At 35.2% G+C, this 20,735-nt stretch overlaps 2 protein-coding genes and 1 long non-coding RNA gene across 3 annotated transcripts; 2 read left to right on the top strand and 1 right to left on the bottom strand.

The window, feature by feature from the left end:
- Window positions 1-926: 926 nt before the first annotated feature.
- LOC132283414 (G-patch domain-containing protein 1) lies at window positions 927-12,691 on the top strand. The gene is made up of 11 exons (XM_059785357.1): window positions 927-1,154; window positions 1,358-1,442; window positions 1,738-1,811; window positions 1,905-1,932; window positions 2,021-2,111; window positions 2,214-2,280; window positions 8,339-8,435; window positions 10,813-10,991; window positions 11,737-11,964; window positions 12,037-12,153; window positions 12,298-12,691. The coding sequence occupies exons 1-11, from the start codon at window positions 1,077-1,079 to the stop codon at window positions 12,364-12,366; spliced, it is 1,113 nt and encodes a 370-aa protein (XP_059641340.1). The 5' UTR covers window positions 927-1,076; the 3' UTR covers window positions 12,367-12,691.
- Window positions 12,692-14,898: 2,207 nt separating this feature from the next.
- On the top strand, window positions 14,899-16,984 carry LOC132284342 (WRKY transcription factor 22-like). The gene is made up of 3 exons (XM_059786438.1): window positions 14,899-15,516; window positions 15,778-15,891; window positions 16,454-16,984. The coding sequence occupies exons 1-3, from the start codon at window positions 15,095-15,097 to the stop codon at window positions 16,902-16,904; spliced, it is 987 nt and encodes a 328-aa protein (XP_059642421.1). The 5' UTR covers window positions 14,899-15,094; the 3' UTR covers window positions 16,905-16,984.
- Window positions 16,985-19,148: 2,164 nt separating this feature from the next.
- Window positions 19,149-20,371, bottom strand: LOC132286322 (uncharacterized). Its single transcript, XR_009472748.1, has 2 exons — window positions 20,234-20,371; window positions 19,149-19,376 (listed from the first exon to the last, which is right to left on the bottom strand). It is a non-coding gene; the product is annotated as an uncharacterized LOC132286322 (long non-coding RNA).
- Between the last annotated feature and the right edge of the window lie 364 nt (window positions 20,372-20,735).

Consider the following 20,735-nt stretch of genomic DNA (forward strand, 5'->3'; position numbering starts at 1 on the left):
AAATATCGCCTCCTTACATTTTTTTTTTTAATTATAATATTCTCTTAAATTCACATTCATATCATCTCTTATAAATTACTCCGTACACAAAGTCCATTTGTACAAATTGTGCAATTTTTTTGCCATTTTTTTTTTTTTAAATTATCATTTATTATCAACAAGGATTAAGTAAATTCTCACAACCATTTTAGCTATTGGTTTTCATGTACAAAATGAAGGATGGACATAGATAGTGATGTAAGTGGTAGAATTGAAATTTGAAGTGGATTAAATAAAATATAGACAAACTATTGACATTTTATGAGAAAAAAATAATAATAATAACAAAAAGGTTAAAAAGAAATTTTTATAAGACTGTTATAGTGTTATTAAATCAACTATGTTATATGACGAAAAAAAGGAGAGAGAGAGAGAACAAAAATAATGTCTTTCATGTAGCCGAAATGGAATGCTAAGAACATGATTGTAGTGGCCATAAGAGTTATGATTATTAATGAGTAATGACTGTGTAAAAAAAAAAACTAAGAGTGACATTTAATGAAAAATTTAATAGAGTATAGTAACATGATTTGAACACATAAATTGGATATTTAAAAACACCACGTCAAATAAGGGACTGATTGTCTTAGAAAATAAGAGAGATGTTAGGGCTCTTTTATGCCAAAAAAAACCATAGTAGAAAAGATTGAAAATGAAAATTTTATGCCAGGGCTCTTTCCTTTGAGATTAAAAAGCAAAGATGATAAGGAATTGAACACCATAGTGTAATTATTAGAAACAGAAGGGACAATGTGAAATTAAGCAAACATTTAGACTCTTATTTATTTTAGTAAAGGTCCCGACATGTGATTCTCAGCCGTGCGATTATGGTAACCGCAAGATCAATTGATCTCTCAACCAAACTACCCAAAATAACAGATTCACACATCATTCACACACAGCGAAACTTTTCCCCTTCTCTTCCACGGTAGTTCCACCGTTTTAGGTCTTGAAGCTGCCCTTAAACCCCTTCTCTCGCTCGCTCTCTCTCTAGACTTATAGAGAGAGAGACGACGGCTCAATCTTCCGCCCGGAACATGGCAGCTCCAGAAGCTCCTCTTTGCTATGTCGGAGTTGCGAGAAAGTCCGCTGCTTTCCGGCTCATGAAACAAATGGTTCGCTCTCTCCGTCTCTATACACACACACTCATCTATATACACAGATTCACTCCCACATATCCATTTATGTACACATGTATATTTTTGCTAAATTGAGCCCTTGCAGTGTTTGAGCACGTATGGTTTGTTTAAGAACAACAATTCAATTATCAATTTTATATACAAACATGAATTTGATCAGGTGGTGATATATGATTCAGGGGTGGGAAGAAGGCGAGGGGCTCGGGAAAGACAAGCAAGGGATCAAAGGGTATGTTAGGGTTAAGAACAAACAGGACACAACAGGTTTCTCTCTTTCCCTCTGTTTTTTTCCCTCAATTTTTTAGTTTGTCTTTAAAATTATGATCTGTTTGGTATCTAAGAAAAGGTAGGAAAAGAAAAGAGTTGAAATTTGCATTTTTTAACCTTTTTTTTATATTTTTTTGGGTGATCTTAGAAATTACAGAGGTCTAGACTCAGTTGAGCCTAAACACATGAATGCGAGATTAGATGAAGTGCTTGTGAAGTATTTTATCATCATGAATGCGAGGCTTGGTATACATGTTTTATTTTTGTTATTTATTTTTTCAATTTGCAATAGGTATTGGTACAGAGACAAACAATTGGGCATTTGATACAGCACAGTTTGACAGTATCCTCAAAAGGTTAAAAGTGGTAAGTTTTCTTCTTCCGAATTGACCAATCAATTCTTGATGCTGTTGAATACGTTTTCTTTATAATTGTTATCTTTTTTGGTTGACTGGGCAGCAAGCAGTGGCAACGAAGGGTGATGAAGGTACAACTAAATTGAGACTTGAAATGTTATATTATTGCATTTAATACTAAACATAGCTTGGTGAGGATCATATTTGTGTGTTTTACAGTTGTTGAGAAGAATGAATCTGAAGGTTCAGATACTGATGCATCCAATGACCGTCAGGTTCCAGTTGTCAAGGCTACTCGGCCACAAGGAAGGTGTGTTTTTTCACGTATTTTAAAATTCAGTGCATATTTGTTCGGTAACCTTATATGCTTATTATTATTGTTAATTTATGGACCCTTCCAACTAATCACCAGATATAAGAGACGAGAGAGAGGGAAGCTTGTCCATGCATATTCATCCCAGGATCTCGAAGGGATACTTGTGAGTTACCAACATCAATAGAAAATTTTTTATTATTATTTTTAATTCAAAATGTTGATCCCTCTCTATGTTTGTCTGCATCAGTATTCGACCACTATAGAGCTGTTTGAAGTGGGTCTTATGAGATGATTATCATGATTATGTTATATGTCATGAATGAGATGATTATCATGATTATGTTATATGTTGTGAAATTTTTTAAATGGTGTAATTACTGAGCATTATCTATTTTGTTTCGTTTTCTGTAGATTCTGTTATTAAGTAGATTTAATGATGAAAGCAATCCTCACACATAGAATTCAGATATTTCATATCTATATAGTTGTTTGTGTTCGACGTGTTGGTGTCTTCTAAAGCTGCAAGTTCTTTTTTTATTTTTTCTTTTTTGATAAGTAAAAGTATAACATTTCTTTTGTTTTTCTCAATGGAGCTTTTTTTTTTTTTTTTTTGATAAGTAAGACAATTGTATAGAAGCAGCGCTCAAAAGGGGAGCGAAGCCCAAAAAAATTACACAAGGCCAAAAAGGGCCTCTAAACTTTCAAAGAGTCCATCTAAAGATGTATAATTGCTGCCCACACCAACAAAAAAGAGTGGAGATAATAGAGAACTTCAGCATAGAAATAGGATTCTCCTTTCCTTTGAAAGATCTCCCGTTCCTCTCAAGCCAAATACACCACCAGATACACAAAGGCATAACCCTCCAAGCATCTCAGACTTGGACCCCCACTGTACAACCTCCTCAAGCCTCAATTAACCCTCTGGAGGATCTGGGCATAACCCACTGAACCCCAAACAAACCTAGCATCAAATCCCAGCAGTCCCTGGCCATGGTGCAATGCAAAAGGAGGTGATCCACCGTCTCCTCCGCACGAAGGCACATGCAACAACAGTTGACCACCACCTAATTCCTTCTCTTCAAATTTTCCAGTGTAAAGATCTTCCCTAAAACAGACGTCTAAGCAAAGAAAGCCACCTTAAGGGGGGCCTTGGAGCACCAAACAACCTTCCATGGGAAAGGAGCCCCTGGCACCTCCATAAGACACCTATAGAAGGATCGAACATCAAAACAACCCTGAGAAGCAGGGGCCCACACCCAACCATCTCCACCCATGATCTTTTGGTGATACAACATTTCCAAAAAACCAATGGCGTCCTCAATCTCCTAATCCTGAAAATGCCTCCTGAAACGAACATCCCAAGACGATCTCCCACTATCAAGCCGATAACAGTTGACCACTATGGCTTGCCTATCCGTGGCAATCTTGAAGAGCCGGGGGAAAGCGAGAGCAAGAAGTCGATCCCCTCACCAAACGTCCTCCCAATCAGGACTGCAGATGATCTACTTACCACAATCAGGACTGCAGATGAAATTTTGGGAGAAAATTTGACTAACAACTAATTCTTGAAACAATGATATTGGAAAATCAACATGGTTTAATGCTCTAGGGGTTAAGGTTGGAAACTATTTAGTATCTACATACCGAGGAGACTTATAGAAAAGTGAAGAGAGAGGAAAAGGTCTTCATAATGTGTTTATTACTTTATTAAACGTGGATAAATCCTACAATAGTGTCACTAGATATATGATATAAACCCCACACACACATATATATATTTATTTATTTAAAGGAATCACAATTAGATGTATATAAAATGAGCTTCCATGGTTTATGCTATTTAAGAGTACTGTTCTAGATGATGAAACTAAAATAGGGTGAATTTTAAACTATAGTGTTACCAGATATATGATATATATATATATATATATATATATATATATATATAAAGGAATCACAATTAGATGCATAATAAAAAAGCTTCCATGGTTTATGCTATTTACTAGTACTGTTCTAGATGATGAAACTAAAATAGGGCGATTTTTAAATTATCAGTCTAGAAAAATTCTAGAATCAGAAGAGTTTAAAATAAGTATGACTTAGTTAAATATACGTGGAATTTGTCTTTAATAAATTAGAATATAAATTGAAAGGTTGAGAGGGGCTTGAGATTCCTTTTACGGAAGACGAAGTTCTAAAGGCTTTATCAAGTTGTTACAGGGACAAAGCTCCGGCCCTTATGGGTTCACTATGCAATTTCTAATGGAAAGTTGGGTGGTTGTGAGAAACGAGGTGATGGGTACATTTCAGGAGTTTCATTCTACTGGCACCTTTGAGAAGTTACTAAATGCCTAATTCATTGCCCTTATCCCTAAGAAGGGAGGTGCTTCTGACAGTAAAGACTTCAGACCTATCAGCTTGGTGGGTTGTATTCACAAGCTCATGGCTAAGGTTCTTGCTCTTACGATGAGGGAAGTAATGGATGGGATTATCTCGGATTCCCAGAATGCTTTTGTTAGAGGATGGCAAATTTTTGATTCAATTCTTATTGCAGGCGAATGTGTGGATTATAGATTGAGAAGTGGTGTTCCCGGAGTCTTATGCAAACTTGACATTGAGAAAGCGTATTATCATGTGAATTGGAATTTGCTGCTATATTTGCTACTAAGAATGGGGTTTGGAAGTAAATAGAGGAAATGGATTGAGACATGTCTTTCGTCTGTCAAGTTCTCTGTTCTTGCAAACGGGTTTCCTGCTTGTTTCTTTGGGTGCACTCGGGGTTTAAGACAAGAAGATCCCTTGTCATCGTCTTTCCTTTTTCTTATTGTTATGGAGGGCTTAAGTAGACTTATGCGAAGTGCAGAGGATCTTGGTCTTATCAAGGGCTTTATGGTGGGGAGAGATCTAGTCCATCAGATGGAGATCTCTCGTTTACTTTTTGCGGACCCTAATTTTTTGTGATGCTGATGTGTCTCAACTTAGATATTTGAGGTGCATCTTGGCCTGTTTTCAGGCTGTTTCTGGTCTGAAGGTCAACGTGGCTAAAAGCGTGCTTGTTCCGGTAGGGTCCTAGGGGATGTTCAGGATATCTCCTCTTTAGCTGCAGTCCTTGGGTGTAGGGTGAGTTCTTTTCCTATTCCATATTTAGGTTTGCCTCTAGGGGTTTCTTTTAGGTCTGTGGAGAGTTGGGACCCTGTGATTGATAGGTATGCGAAGAGATTGGTAGGATGGAAGAAGCAATACTTGTCTAAGGGGGGGAAAGTTACGCTTATAAAGAGCACTTTATCGAGCCTTCCCACATATTTTTTTTTATCTATGTTCCAAATTCCATGCTCTGTTGTTGCTAGGATTGAAAAAATTCAAAGGGATTTCCTTTGGGGCGGAAGGGGCGAAGAGTTTAAGTATCACCTCGTTAAATGGAAATAAATTTGCAAGCCCATGAAGCTAGGTGGTCTTGGTATCAGAAGATTGGTTCCCTTTAATCAAGCTCTCGTGTAAATGGCTGTGGAGGTACGGGAGGGAAAGACATCTCCCTTGGCGAAGGCTTGTTTCTTGCTGGTATGGGGAAGAGAGTGGCGGTTGGTTTACCCGTTCGGTTTCTCTCGTGGGAGGAGTAGGGGCGTGGAAATCCATTCTAAAGGGATGGGATGCTTTCTCTTCTCACATTAGATTCAAAGTTCGTGATGGCAGATGTGTTCGTTTCTGGGAGGATCTTTGGTGTGGATACCAGCCTTTATCTAGTACATTTCCCATATTATATAGTATTGCAGTTGATAAACATGCCTACATAGCTGACTGTTATCGGCTTGATAGTAGTGGGATTATGTGGAACGTGCATTTTCGGCGTTCTTTTCAGGATTGGGAGTTGGACGAGGTATGTGTTTTTCTGGATTTGCTGTATTGATAGGAGGCAGTTGGCAGAGGCAGTGACGATTTGACATGGATTCCCTCTTCCCATTGTCGCTTCGAAGTTCGTTCCTTATTCTTATGTCTATCTAATTTTGATATCGTTGATTTTTCGTGGAAGACCATCTGGCGTTCTATGGCTCCAACTAGGGTGGCATTCTTTGTATGGACCGCTGTATGGGGTAAGATCCTGACGATTGATCATTTAAGGAAAAGGGGCAAATGTTTTGTTTACTGGTGTTGCCTATGCAAACAAGATGGTGAGTTAGTTGATCATATTCTCATGCATTGTCCTGTGGCGAGCGACTGTTGGAATCTTATTTTTGGTCTGTTTGGTATGCGTTGGGTTATGCGTCGTTATTCTAAGGATTTGATTCATGCTTGGAGAGAATGCCGTGTGAGAAGTGGTGTTCGCGATTACTGGAAATTACTGGAAAATTGTACCACATTGTGTTTGGTGGTGCATATGGAAGGAGAGGAATAGTATAATGTTCGAAGGGAAATAGTTGTCCACGGCGATGCTGAAACTTCACTTCATTCGCTCTCTTTTCAGTTACATGAAGAGGAAGTCCTGTTCCTCTTCCGATGATTTAATCATTTTTTTTGGATTCTTTGGGGCCTTAGACCCTGGTTCCACTTTTGTATAAGGGACGCATTCCCCTCTTGAACGCCTTTTTATTTAATTATTACTTATCAGGAAAAAAAAAAAAAAAAGGTTGTGAAAATCTAAGGAGGGAAAGACAGAAGGCTGTATTTCAAATCCATGTTTGAATTAGCCAGTGCAAAAATGATCATTGGTGCTGAGAGTTTGGATAACATCACGTCCATGGAGATGGTGGACCAGTTATTTAATTTATTCGATGAATGGGTATAATGTATTTGGCAAATTTGTAATTAATTAATTTATTTCAACTTCAATATTAACAGTTGCATTACTTCGAAGATAGAACATAAGATATTCAAACAATGACTTTGATATACACTATTACCACTATTCCTTGTTATGTCTCTTTTTACTATAATGATTTTTCCCCTTTATTGAAAGTGTCATTTACATGCTTAAATCATTTAGCCACATATTTGATATTTAAATTAGTTCTGAAAATAGGAGACATGCATGCATTGTCTGACATCAGCATTGTTGGAGAAGTGTCATGTTTGACATGGTATTGGGCAATGGACATATGTTACATGGACTCGGGTATGGGTACGGGTGTCGAACGCGGGTATGTATCCATGCATCAGACGTGTCAAATCTCCAAACAGAAGGACACACGGACATGGCTAAATATTCATTTTATTAATTATTTTATTTTATTTTCTAAAGTAAAGTAATGTTTTTATCAAATATAATGTTCAATATAAGTATTTACTCATTTAAAAGTAATAATATAATGTAATTGAATGATTGGATATGCTTTTTAAGTACATGTCCAACCAAAAATGTCAGACACATATCCCATAGCCATGTCCGAGGGATACGTGTCCGACACGGGTACTTCACTACTTTTGAAGAGTCCATGTAACAGAGCAATGGACGCAAACACGACACCTTTGCAAGATGTGTCTATATTTCGTAAGGAAAACCGCTAGTGCATATGTTTTCCCTTTCACTACCAATACCGATAAAGGAAGAAGAAAGTGGAGATAATATCAGGATGTGCAAAATTGAGTAGCTTTTGAGTTTATTAAGTGATTGACGTATAACTGTGAAGTTGAGGAAAAAAAAAAAAAAAAAAGAAGAGCTGTAAGACCTTTAAGGAACAGAATTTTGGACAAATGAGAAACATGTTTACAAAAGGAGCATGACTGAAATTCTTATGAAAATAAAAGTATAGTTGAAATCCAATTGTTGGGATGGAAGTGTATTAAGACAAGAATTGTTTAAATATGGATGTTTGGTAAGACAACATGACGATGTTTTTGACTTTTGTGAACAATAAATGCACCAGTGAGGAAGAGTTACAATTCACATTGACACTTGGGAAAGGAGAGCAAGTTAACATGGGTTGAGATGGGAACAAAATGTTAAGAGTGTGGCTTGGTATAAATTATATTTTTTGGGAGAGAATTGAGTAACGACATAGGATTCATGTAGCTAACTTCAATAAGTTGATTGGAGTATAAATGGCTTATAGCACCTTCTATTATGCTAACTTTGGCTGTGTTTTGAATTGCTTGATGATTATAGATATTTTAAATTGGGCACGTTCTTCTCAAATTCCCATTTATTCTAACTTGGATATTGGATCTTTTTTTTCTTTTGAGATTATATTTTTACACTGCTTAGTTTATCTTGGTATGCAATACTGTAGGTGAAAAAAAATGATGAGTGCCCTCAGACAAAATGTAATCAGGATGACAGATTGGAGTCAGCAGAAGTCTTTGAAAGCCATGTCTATGATGTTGAAGGTACCTTTGGGAACTCAGATGGGTAGCAGTTATTTTCCCGTTATATTAACATCATGGCTGGAATTATTGGACATTTGTTTGCACGTTCAAGTTATATTCTATTTGACTATTCAAGTTTATTATGACTGTTTTCCAAATCAAATTCAGTTTGTAAGGTTAAATTATCTCTAAATTGAGTTGTATAATGCATGGCTTTCTTTCTTTCTTCCCATTTTAAGGCTTCTTATCTTGTGGTTGTTCATTTGGAAAAGTATTCATGATGATACTTGGAGGTTAGGAAGCGATAAGTATGTCAGATCAATCCCTAGGTTGTGATTAGAGTAGCACAAGGCCGTGTTTAGGTCTAGAGGGGGGTGAATAGCTCTTGATTTTTTACCCTAACTAACTTTTACCAATTTTTAAATCATAACTAATTTGACAGCAATATGAAAATCTAATTAACTAGCAAGAAAACAATCTAATCAATCTACAATGTAAATTATGCATGCGAAATATTGAAGTAGTAAAGATAAACAATCACAAGCAAGAACACTACTTTATGTGGAAACCAACGGGAAATTCAAAACAGTCAGGCAGACAGAAATTCACTATGTGAGAAAAATGTTTCCAGCTAAGGTACCAGATTTCAAACCTAGAATCATCTAGCCCATCCTGACTCAGATTTACACAAGACTAACTCAGGTCTTCCAGCCGCTGATCCATCAACAAATCCACTCCTGCGAGACCTGTTTCTCCATGGATCTTCTAACTCCTCCGCTTGTGGATGTATGATAAATAGATGCAAAAACAAAATATTAGTGATCACAAGACTACTAGGATGCAAACAATATCACAGAATGGGAGTATGAAAAGACTAGTATAGTGTGCTTGTCTCTCTTAGGTTTTTTGAACAATTAGAGTAACTGTATAAAAAATAGAGAGGAAAAAAAAAAAAAAATGGTTTTGAGTAGTTCAAATAAAAGAAGCTCAGAATTCAAACAGCTTGATTGGTCGAGCCCATTGTCGATCGATCAGCATAAGATCATCATGCTTCAGTGGATCCCCCGACGGATCAAAGTCTGCTGTCACAACTGGTTTTGGATTCTGATTTCAATTTTGTTTCCCATATACACTTTTAATGGATATCAAAAAGGATTTTGAATATAGAGTCATAGTAATCATGAAATCCTAGCTGTTATATACAAAACCCTTAAATGGCGTGTGTACCAATTCAAGTTTCAACTTATCTTTATGCCCTTGCTTCTTTGTAAAATTCCTTATTTGCCCTTAGACAAGGTTCCACAACTAACCTACCCTTGATAATTGGGATTAAAGTTTTTGCTGACTAGTATTCTGGCTTCTTAGGTGCACTCATCAGGAAAGGATAGTGCTCCTAGTTATGCAGTATACTTTAATCCTTTCTTTTAATTGACAAGTAATATTGTGCAAACTTACTTCTAAAAAAAAATTATTATTGTGCAAACTTTCTAGTAACTGCTTTTTAGAGGATGTATGGGTAGATTTAATATTTTTCTTCAAAATAAGTTTAGCATTTGACTTGATAGTGATGCCAAGGCTGCTTTATGTCAAATATTTGCATCAGTTGTCATGGATTAACATTACCATGCCTGTTGGCCACGAGGTATTTGGTTTACCCACTATAAACGGATGATTGAGTGTTTTATTTTATTTCATGACAACCTCGAAGAAATAAAACTGGTGAGAGATTCGTTTTAACCACTAGTGTAGAAGGGTTGGGGAGCATATTATTATTTGGAAGAGGGGGTGCCACAAAGAAGATAAAATGTAAGTGGCGTGTGTTTGTGTATACATTATTTTTCTTTTTTTCTTCATGCACCGACAGTTCTCAGTAGCAAGTATGATGGGAAAACAGAAGACTTCATTTCATTTTTGTGATGAATGCATAAAATGCAATTTATACCTTTCTTCTTCTTCTTCTTCTTCTTCTTCTTCTTCTTTTTAAAAAACGCTTTACTTCTTTAATTGGTTGTTGCATAAAATGCAAAGTGGAAACCTTTTTAGATGTACTTCTTTTAGTCAGTTAGATTGGTGTGCCAAATTTCAGACACTAAATGTTTGGATCAATTTTCTATTTGGTTCACACTATGATTATTTTGACTCCATTGTTTATGACCATTTTGATTCCATTATTTATGACCATTATATTCTTATTCTGTTGGGTATTTTTTTCTATTCTGGTGTCAAAGTTGAGAGTTCTTATGTATTGTGTTTTTTAGCATCTACGTGGTTACTATTTGTCATTCACTTTAAGACCTCATTCTCTCTACAAATGTAGTTAATCCGTGATGCTTAGCTGCTGGGTAGTTTCATGGCATGCATTTAGTGTTCTAAAACTATTACTGTAACTTTCTGGCAGGAAATGAAGATAAAATTGTTTCACCGGATTGGTGGGGCTTTAAATATGGGTTCATCTCAGGAGGTTTTCTTGGAGCAGAATCTAGGAGAAAGAAATCCCTCCCTGAAAATGCCCAAAATTCTAATGAGAGAACTGCATTTCATGAAGAAGATCAAGAGAATCTTTATAAACTTGTCCAAGTATGTACCTTATTATTTTTTGTTCTCCGAACTTTCTGAAGTACATGAGCTTTTTGTTCATACCCATTGATTGAAACTCAACCTCATCACTCTCTCTTATCTATTATTAATTATGTGGCAACTTCTCTTGGTTTAATCTATGCTGGCTTACTTTTAGCTGGCTGTTCCATTTTTTTGGTATTACATACACTTCCTGTTATATAAACAATTACGACAACAACCTAGCTTTTTCCCCAACTATTTGGGGTCAGTTACATGAATCTTATATTTCCGCTCTATTTAAGGCCATAGCCTCAGTCAATCTACATTCTATCATATCCTTTCTCACTAACCCTACCCAAGTTAACTTTGATCTTCCTCTTCCCCTAGTATTACCCTCAATGTGGACTGTGTCATTTGTCCTAACTGGTGTACTTAAAGGTCTTCTTTACACATATCCAAACTATCTTAACTGATTTTTTTCTCATTTTATCTCCAATTTGTGCTACTCCAACCATCTCCCGAATGTGATCATTTCTAATTATATCCTTTCTAGTCTTATGCACATCCATCTCAACATTTGCATTTCTGCTACACTCACTTTATGGTATATCTAATATTCTGGTAAATAAATGAAATTACAAATGCAAAGAGCCATATAACTGGTTGTGCTCTTAATATATATAGCTGAATTTATAGTGATGTGAATTTCAACAAAATCTTGTAAGAAGGGTTAAATGAAACATTGATTCATGTCTCCGTGTAGAATAAAGCCACATCAGGGAAGCAAGGATTGGGTATTAAGGATCGACCAAGAAAAATAGCTGGTTGCCACTTTCAAGGGAAAAAGACATCTTTTGATGACAGTGATGATGGAGATTCCAGTGATTGTCGCTTTTCATCAAAACGAAAACAATGTGACATTTTAGAAGTGGAAAGGAATGCTGAACCAAAAGTGAAGCTCAAAAAACTGTGTAGACAACTTCTTCGTCAGGTGCATGATCTGAATTGTGAGCTTTTGTAAAATATCATTCATTTTCCTTCAATAACTAACGGCTTGTCTCAGGTGCCTGGAGAGACCTTAAAGCTAAAACAGCTTAAAAGTCTTATTGATGAACGGTCGTACTCTGTTTTTTCCAACTTCTCTTCAAAAGGAGAGGCTCTTACTTTTTTGAAACAGAAGGTACAATTTTTATGGCTGCGATGGTAAACTCTTCTCAGCTCATACCACATGTCAGGAGTTCGTAAAGAAGATTCATTACGATGCTTTCTTTTTCTATTGTTATGCCCATTCATTCAAAATGAACCTTATTTTTATATTTTGCAGCTAGAAGGCAGTGAGAACTTCTCCGTGAAGGGAAAGAGAGTGAGTCTCTCAGTGAAGAGAGGCCGATAAATTTTTGCTCGGCATTTAAGATACCTGTAGCGATACGTACATTGCAGCTGAGTGAGACTAGATTAATAGAAGTTATACACCATGTTGTTATTGGGTTTGTTCAAGAGGTTGCATGTACTCATTTTAATTGCGTCTCATTTGTTTTGAATGAATAGAATACTGATGGTTACATTTTAGCTTTAGACACCAATTGCAGTTCTATTGATCATGCAGTTGTAGGATTTATTGAAGACTTGGCTTGTATTGTGATACTTATTGCCCATTTGTTTTGAACGAATATAATTTTATTTTTTATTTAAAAAGAGTAAACCCGGAGTTCATGAAATGCACACATTTGATGGGAATTGTCTTTTCTTATTTGAATTTGGAAAGTACCATTGAACCTCAAATTTGGATGTCTTTTTTTATGCTGCGGCACCATTACAGGGTCCACCATTTGTGTGTTGAGTTTTCAGTTGGGTGTTTGCATTTTTACTAGTGAAATAGGTGCATGCTATATAGCTGAATGCCGAAGACTTTCGCCTCACATTATGAGTGGGAGTTTGAATATCGTTGAGACCACTTCCAAAGAAATTTTTGGTAATTGTGTGGGATGGCATCGTTGAGACCACTTCCAAAGAAATGTATGGGAATTGTGTGGGACAGAGTGTCGGAGACTGTATGTGAGCGGTGGTGAATTATGGAGATAAAGAGGCAAAGGTGCAGGCTCATTATACAAGGAGCACAAAGGGGTTACATATGGTACATGTCAACTAATTTATGCTAGGGTTGTGGTTCTGTACAAGTTTTTGGTTTAAAAGCTAGCTAGCTCGGTCGCTCCTCACAGTAACTTGCGAACTGTACATGTATGTTTCGGTTCTATAATTTTTAGTGGCCCCCACTATGGCAATAGGCAACTACCGTTATCATTTTTCTAACACTATAAACTCCAAACGAGACAACCAAGTATGATGTTGATGTTTGCACCACTCGTCTATATCTTAGGTGGGGCAATTCAGCAACCTGTATTTTCACGTGGCATAGGGTGTAAACGCATGATTTATTTTCTAAGGTTTGAAAAATTCAAAATCAAGCTAATAAAAAAATATTTGTATAAATTAAATATAGTTCACGTAACAGTGTAAAGGCAAATTTCAACACAAAATATTGAATGTAAATTGACCAAAATCCAAAAATGAAACTTTCAAACACGGTTTGTGAAAATTTAGTCGGCCTTGGGATACAGCCCTTAAATCCAAAACCAAGAGCTTTCAAACCCCTTTTGCTTTAGCCACAACCTACGCAGTAGAACATTATAGGTGAATGGGATGGTAACGGCGGCAAAGAAAAAACCAAAAAAAGACAAAAGAAGGATTTTATATCTATATTCTTTACAAACCTTTGTGTGTGTGTATCTATCTATATATATATATATATATATATATATTTGTATGTATAATTAGCTTTTGGAGTGGTAAAGGTGGACCAAAATAAAAGGTCCATACCCTAGCTAGAATAGTTACCCATATATCACGTAATGCCATCCCTCCACCATTTTTCAACGGTCGTATTTTCAGCACCGTCACCCATGTAGCTCATGCTTCTGCTTTGTAAGTATGGTAGAAGTCTTGAGTAGGGACTCAGAAATTCATGCCATTGCAAGTTGGAAGTGTGGTTGTCAATTTCATTATGGAAACAATTAGTGGTTTTGCAATTGGAATATATAGTCTTTTTACTACTAGGTGTACCCCTATAGGCCTAAAAATGGAAAAACTAACCTTATTTATTTTTAAGGAGTTATATATAACTACTGAAAGTGCATAATACTAGTAGCATGCTAGATAATTGGCAATAGAATAATTGTATGGAGTTGTACAATTACTAAAAGTGCATGATAATTGGCATTATATGGTTAGCATGCTGGATAATTGGCAATATAATAATTGTAAAATTGAGAGGAAAAAAAATGTGTACTGAAAAATAGAAATCGGGAACTCAGTAACTGAATAGAAGAGGAAAGCGGTAGGTCTTGAATTTAAATCCTTTCGAAGTGCATTTTTTGTATTGAAAATGTATCTTACTCGTATACAAGACGCGCACTTCGATACGAATAATAAAACTCTAATACAAAATGGTTTTCATGTGTCTTGAAGCATCATCATTTAAGTGCAAATAACTAAAATGTCAATTTAATTTATTAATAAAATATAAATACATAAACGAACATAAATATTTTACTACTCGAGTGGATAATTGGGTAGGACCAAATTACCATATTCGAGTGGAGTATTTATGATTTATATATATATATAATAAGTGTTTCCCTAAATAAATTATTGCTTACGGATGCATACATCATCTAAGGTTTCTTTTCGTAATTAATAACATCTCAGTCTAATTAATACTTTTTGGTCTCAAGAAGAGCTTAGTCAACAAGAAAAATTAAAGCGAGTAAAAGACGAATGCGCGTAATGGCTCTCCCCACTTGGCCTCGCTTTGACATTTTATAAAAGTCAGCCCCAATCCAAAATCCTTTTGAAGGAGGCAAGAGATCAAAAAATCCTCTCTATATATATTAATCACTCTCTCTGCAATACATATATAAAAGGACTTGCCTTCTCTAATATCTGATTGTATCTCTCCATATATATCTCTTATATATTTGTTCACAAAGTCAGCGCCACCTTTTTATTAGTGTTGTGATATCTCTCCAATTGATCTCTCTCTAGCTTCATCTCTCTGCACAACGATGAGTGAGTTTGCAATGGAAGATTGGGATTTGCAAGCTGTAGTTAGAGGGTTCAGCAGTGGCTCAACCAGTATTGAAAGCCCATCAAAATGGTTTGGTCCTTTGTCCACACAACACGAAGAAGACGATGACCTTTTTCTCAGTACTAGTATTCCTGAATTTTATGATACAGCAACAGTTTTGGATGAGCTAGAGCAACTATACAAGCCCTTTTACCCCATGTTTAACCCCATCTCTCCACAAACCATCTTCGGCACTTCATCTATTCTATCTGTTCACAAACAAGAGAAAGAGAGAGAGAGAGAGAGAGAGAAAGAGAGAGAGCAAGAAGAGGTTCAAGACAAGCAATCTATTGCTAGCCCTGAAAATATTGTTGCCAGTGATACCAGTATTTCTTCTCATGAAGCTAAACACAGAAAAAGGTATGTATGTGCAATTCATATATATAGTTCTCTGGAATTTCCCATTTTAGACCAACAACAAAATGTTTTATAAAACATTTTTCAAAGTTAGATTTAGGTAAGTGCAGTTCATATAGTTGATTAGAATTTTCCCATTTTAGACCAACAACAAAATGTATTGTGTTTCCAAATTAGGTTAGAATTAAGTATGTGGAGTTCATATATACTAGTATTTCACTAGATTTTCCAATTTTAGTAACAATTTGCAGTACCTTTCAACAGGAAGAATCAGCAAAAAAAGGTGGTGCTCCAAGTAACAGCAGATGGTCTCTCTTCTGATATGTGGGCTTGGCGTAAATATGGTCAAAAACCCATCAAAGGATCTCCCTACCCAAGGTGTATATATATATATATATATATAGCTCTCTTTCTCATGCTATTGTAGATTAGTATTATTATTATTTTGAAATCTAAGAATAGCCTTTATGATTACTCAAGCAATTCATGTAAGAAAATTAACCATTAATTAAATGGTCGCCTTAGAACCTATCTTGTTTACATGCTCTTAGATTACTTGTCAAATCTAAGATTAATAGCCTTTATTGTTGGGTGGATTTTTTAAGATTTAATTCCTTTAAGTATTTTCATATTGTTTTCCGGTATATATAGGATAATAAGAAGAGTCCTTTTTATTACTCGAGGACTAATTAATCTGATTATTTTTCATTGTTGGGTTGCTTCTTGTATTTTGGTTTCTGTGGTTTTTGGAAATGCCTTTTCAGTTGGGTTTTTTCTCCAGTTTGGTTGTTTTTCTGGAAGAGTTGTATGTCTTATTTTATATATATATGTGTGTGTGTGTGTGTGTGTGATTTAGAGGGAAAAAAAATCTGATAATAGACAAATTCCTTCAAAATCTATTTTCAATTTAGTGACTGAATATTGCTTGGTGGAACACCAGAAGCTATTACAGGTGCAGTAGCTTGAAAGGATGTTTAGCAAGAAAGCAAGTGGAGCGCAGCCATTTGGATCCAACAATGTTTATTGTAACCTACACTGCTGAACACAGCCACGCTAAGCCCACTCGCCGGAGCTCCCTGGCTGGCACTACCCGGCAAAGAAGCCCCACCAGTACCGGCAATGATCAGCTTGTTGTCACGCCAACCGCCAGTCCCATTTCAGCTGGAAGCACTCTATCTCCGACAACCATTGAAGATGATCAGTACTTTCTACAAGCTGAAACCATAAAGAATGAGTGCAAAGTAGATGATGAACAAGTAGTTCAAGATATGATATTGAGTGATGACTTCTTTAGTGGCTTAGATTTTGGACTAGATGGACTGGCTCCTGATGTAGCGTTTGACTATGCTATCCCTGATCAATTTAATTTTCAAATGAGCTTTCCTTGCTAATGTTCGTTGAGTGATCTAGAGAGAGTTAAAATTTTCCCTTCTAAGATTTGTCCTAGTAAAGAGAGTCACTGTTGTTTGTATTTGTTACCTTCCTCTTTTTTTTTTTGGATAATTTCCTTTGACATTTATGTATGGAGCACCATTTCGATCAAAGAAGTACTAACAAAAAGTCATGCACTCTGCCCTGCAGTGTTTGTTGATTGTTGGATCATGGCTCTGCGTGATCAGTAGGTAGCCCTTTTTCAAAACTCTCGTACCGTTAGTTACATGGTTTAATGAATCGGCCAATTTATACTTATATTCGCCCGTTCGTCTTTCAATGAACCGGCCGACTTACACTTATATTCGCCTATTGGTCTGTGTAACGTTACACCTTAACTGTAAATCATAATTGAATCTTCTAAATGTATTTTACTACAATGCATAACCATATCATTCACACATGCGTGATAATGATTTGAATGTTATATTTTAATTTGAACTTATTTTATCCATTGATGTGATAAGTGCCTACTTTTAAAAATAGGAAATAAAAATCAAAATAAAAAATAAAATTTGGAGGGTAGAAATGTAGATTAGGATAAAAAGGTCTCTCTAATTAATTTCAATGATGTAATAGTATAGTATGATATAATTAACTTGGACTTTTTATGAGAGTTGTGTACGAATGCGTGGCAATTATTGGCTGCTGCCTAGCCAAGCAGGTCTGCTGGGATTGTGAGATATAGTAGAAAAGGACGGTCGATTATACTTTATTCTATAAAGATAAACATTTATTAAAGTCCTACCATAAAGTTTATTTTGGTTTGCAGCCCCAGGCGCCCTTCAACTTCTATTGCTAGCACTTCACAACTCGAAATGACAGCTGTTTATTTATTTATTTATTTTTAAAAGAGAAATGTTTATAACATTATCAATTATTAGATGGGGTGTGTGTCATAATCTATCTTATTTTTATATTTACGTGAAGCACATCTCATCAACTGACATGTTCATTCAAAATATTCGGGCGTTATTGTTGATTTGTACACGAAAAATGTTACGTATATCCAATCAAAGTGTAATTTGATTATTTAATTTAGCATTTAATTTTGAATGCATTCAGTGTTTATTCAATTAAATGTGATTGCAAGTTTGATAAGGTATTTTGAATATCATTAAAAACGACTTATGACTGCATCTACAACTAAAATATTTAAGACTCAACATTTAAGCTAGACTATTGAGTTTAAATATCACAATTCTTAAAATAAGTGATGATTTCAAACCCATGCAATTATGTGATTATATTAAGCATAAAACAATCATCTGTTTTGCATGAGTTAAATATTATTATTTCTTTTACAAATAATCAAGAAAAATAAAACTAAAAGAAACAAAATTCATTTTATTTATGTGACGAGTGTAGAATTATGGATATTTGTGCCGTTACTTCTCTATATTTTGTATAAAAAATAAAAAAATAAAATAAAATAAAATTCCTATAAGAGAATAAATTAAAAATTGTATAGAATAAGTAAAGGCTAAACCACACATTGAAGATTAGAACTCCGAATTCAATTTCAAAACTAAAAATTTAAGGGAAAGAGAAAGAATTTGAATTTTTGAATAATAAAATTAGATTAAAATTTTTTTTGATCAAATAATGAAAAAAGTAGGGATGAAAATCCATTACCACATATCCATATAAATAAAACTTTTATTTTTCCTATATAAATTTTCCTCCTATAAACAAATCACTTCACCCGTCCAATTACAACTTGAAAAATTACTGCATTAAATAACAGTAGCTTATATATATGAGATAATATATTTTTACTTAATCTGATATATCTTTGGTAAATAGAAATAAGTATTCTCCGAATTACTATTAATTGACAAACACGAACAATCCTCCCTCCAATTTTTTTTATCAATTTAAGAACATAGAATATATATATATATATATATATATATATATATATATATATATATATATATATTCAGAAAAATTTACACAAGAAATAAAAGATAAACTATTTATATTTCAGCCATCGTGACTTCATCTTTCCCTCCAGACGAGGTGTTTAAGTTAGCATGCAACGACCCTAGCTGATGCCAAAATTAAAAAAAAAAAAAATTCGGCATGACTTTCACTAAAATTTGTCCTACAACAACCTGTTTAAATGTATTTTTAACCTGTCCCAACACAAATACAATTAACATACTCCAACATTCCATCCATCTGTTCATTATACCTCAACATGGCTCATCTCATGGTGGAACATTTACATACCATTTAATCCAAATTATCATAATTACAGTCCCAAAATATAGTACAATAACAAGAGTTCACAAAATCTCTATACCAAATATAACAAACTAAGATTTTATAAAAAAATATGGGACTTAATACAAAAAATAGCAAAAAGAAGTCTTATAATCCAAATTAGGCCTGTAGTGGAAAGTCATCCGCCACTTCTTTCCCGTTTCCTGAAAAAAATTATTAAATAATAGGGTGAGCATAAAGCTTAGTTGGTAGTACTTAAGACACGCATTTTGTGTTCTTGTGAATCCATACAAAGAATAGATCAATAGGAATAGGGATCATACAATGTCGGGATCATACAACATTTCAACAAAACTCAAGTGCAAACAATACAATGCCATGGAATGCAAATGCATGCCGATGTCGCTCTCCATTTTCACATTTCAAACCATCACTTTCATACGTTAATACAACCCTCCCTTTAGTGACCCCGCAGGGGCACGAGAGGAGGATTGTCTACTGTCCCTAAACCTTTGGTAACCCCGCAGCATCATCGAGGGGCCAGATAGCTCAACCACGCCCAGATAGCTCAACCACGCTAGGGCGACTCTCTAGTCCTCTCTAGGCTATATTAACACTCCGGCCTTTTGGTATCCTCGCGGTGACCGGGTTTTCATAAAACCATTTCGTAAAAACTCTTTTACCAAAATTTTCCTTTTTGTTCCAAAACAATTTCTCCCATTTCATGCCCAATGTAAGTGCATGAGTGCATCATTACCATGAATATACTCATCATTCCATAACCAACTCAATTTAAGTAAGCAAGGCATAATTTCACAAGAATTTCTCAAGGAATTTCAACATGCTCTTATACAATAATACATGTAACCTAACGAACATATATAAATCATTACATATGCAAGTTTTTCACATAAAACATTTAATACAAGCACTCAGATAACCACATACAGATGTTCTAACTACTTCTAAACTAAAACTAGCACAAATAAGCATGTCCTGCAACAATTTAGAAGATGTAATTTACATAGGAGCAAGAAAATTGTGGATTAAGAGCCCCTACCTCTAAATTGAACAAAACCCTTGAAAGTGGGTCTCTAATTTCGAACTCCCTAGGAAGCACCAAATCTGAAATTGCTTACACTAGCGCGTAAAGCTCGTCGTGGGCTTCGTTTTGCCTCAAACGGCACTTAAATCCGGTAAGTATTGAGTCGTGGGCTTCGTTTTGCCTCAAACGGCACTTAAATCCGGTAAGTATTGAGAGAGGAATCAACAATGGAAGCTTGAAGAAAAAAAGAAAAGAAAAAAAGAACAGAGAAGAAAACAGAGACGGGAGAGAGGGAGTAGATGGAAAACTAAGACCAAATGTGGTCTTACAACCACTTAAAAGGGGCGTGGGTCCCACCCTTTTTTTTTCTTTTCTTTTCTCTCTTTTTTTTATTTTATTTTAAATTCTCACCACTATACATACCATAATTATATATATATATATATATATATATATATATATATATAAAAGAAAACACAAGACATTACATAGCATATTAACAACAACATAAAAAATA

Source organism: Cornus florida, unplaced genomic scaffold, assembly GCF_030987335.1.
Source record: "Cornus florida cultivar Cherokee Brave unplaced genomic scaffold, ASM3098733v1 CherokeeBrave_3.0.0_Hap2_Chr11, whole genome shotgun sequence".
Taxonomy (NCBI): domain Eukaryota; kingdom Viridiplantae; phylum Streptophyta; class Magnoliopsida; order Cornales; family Cornaceae; genus Cornus; species Cornus florida.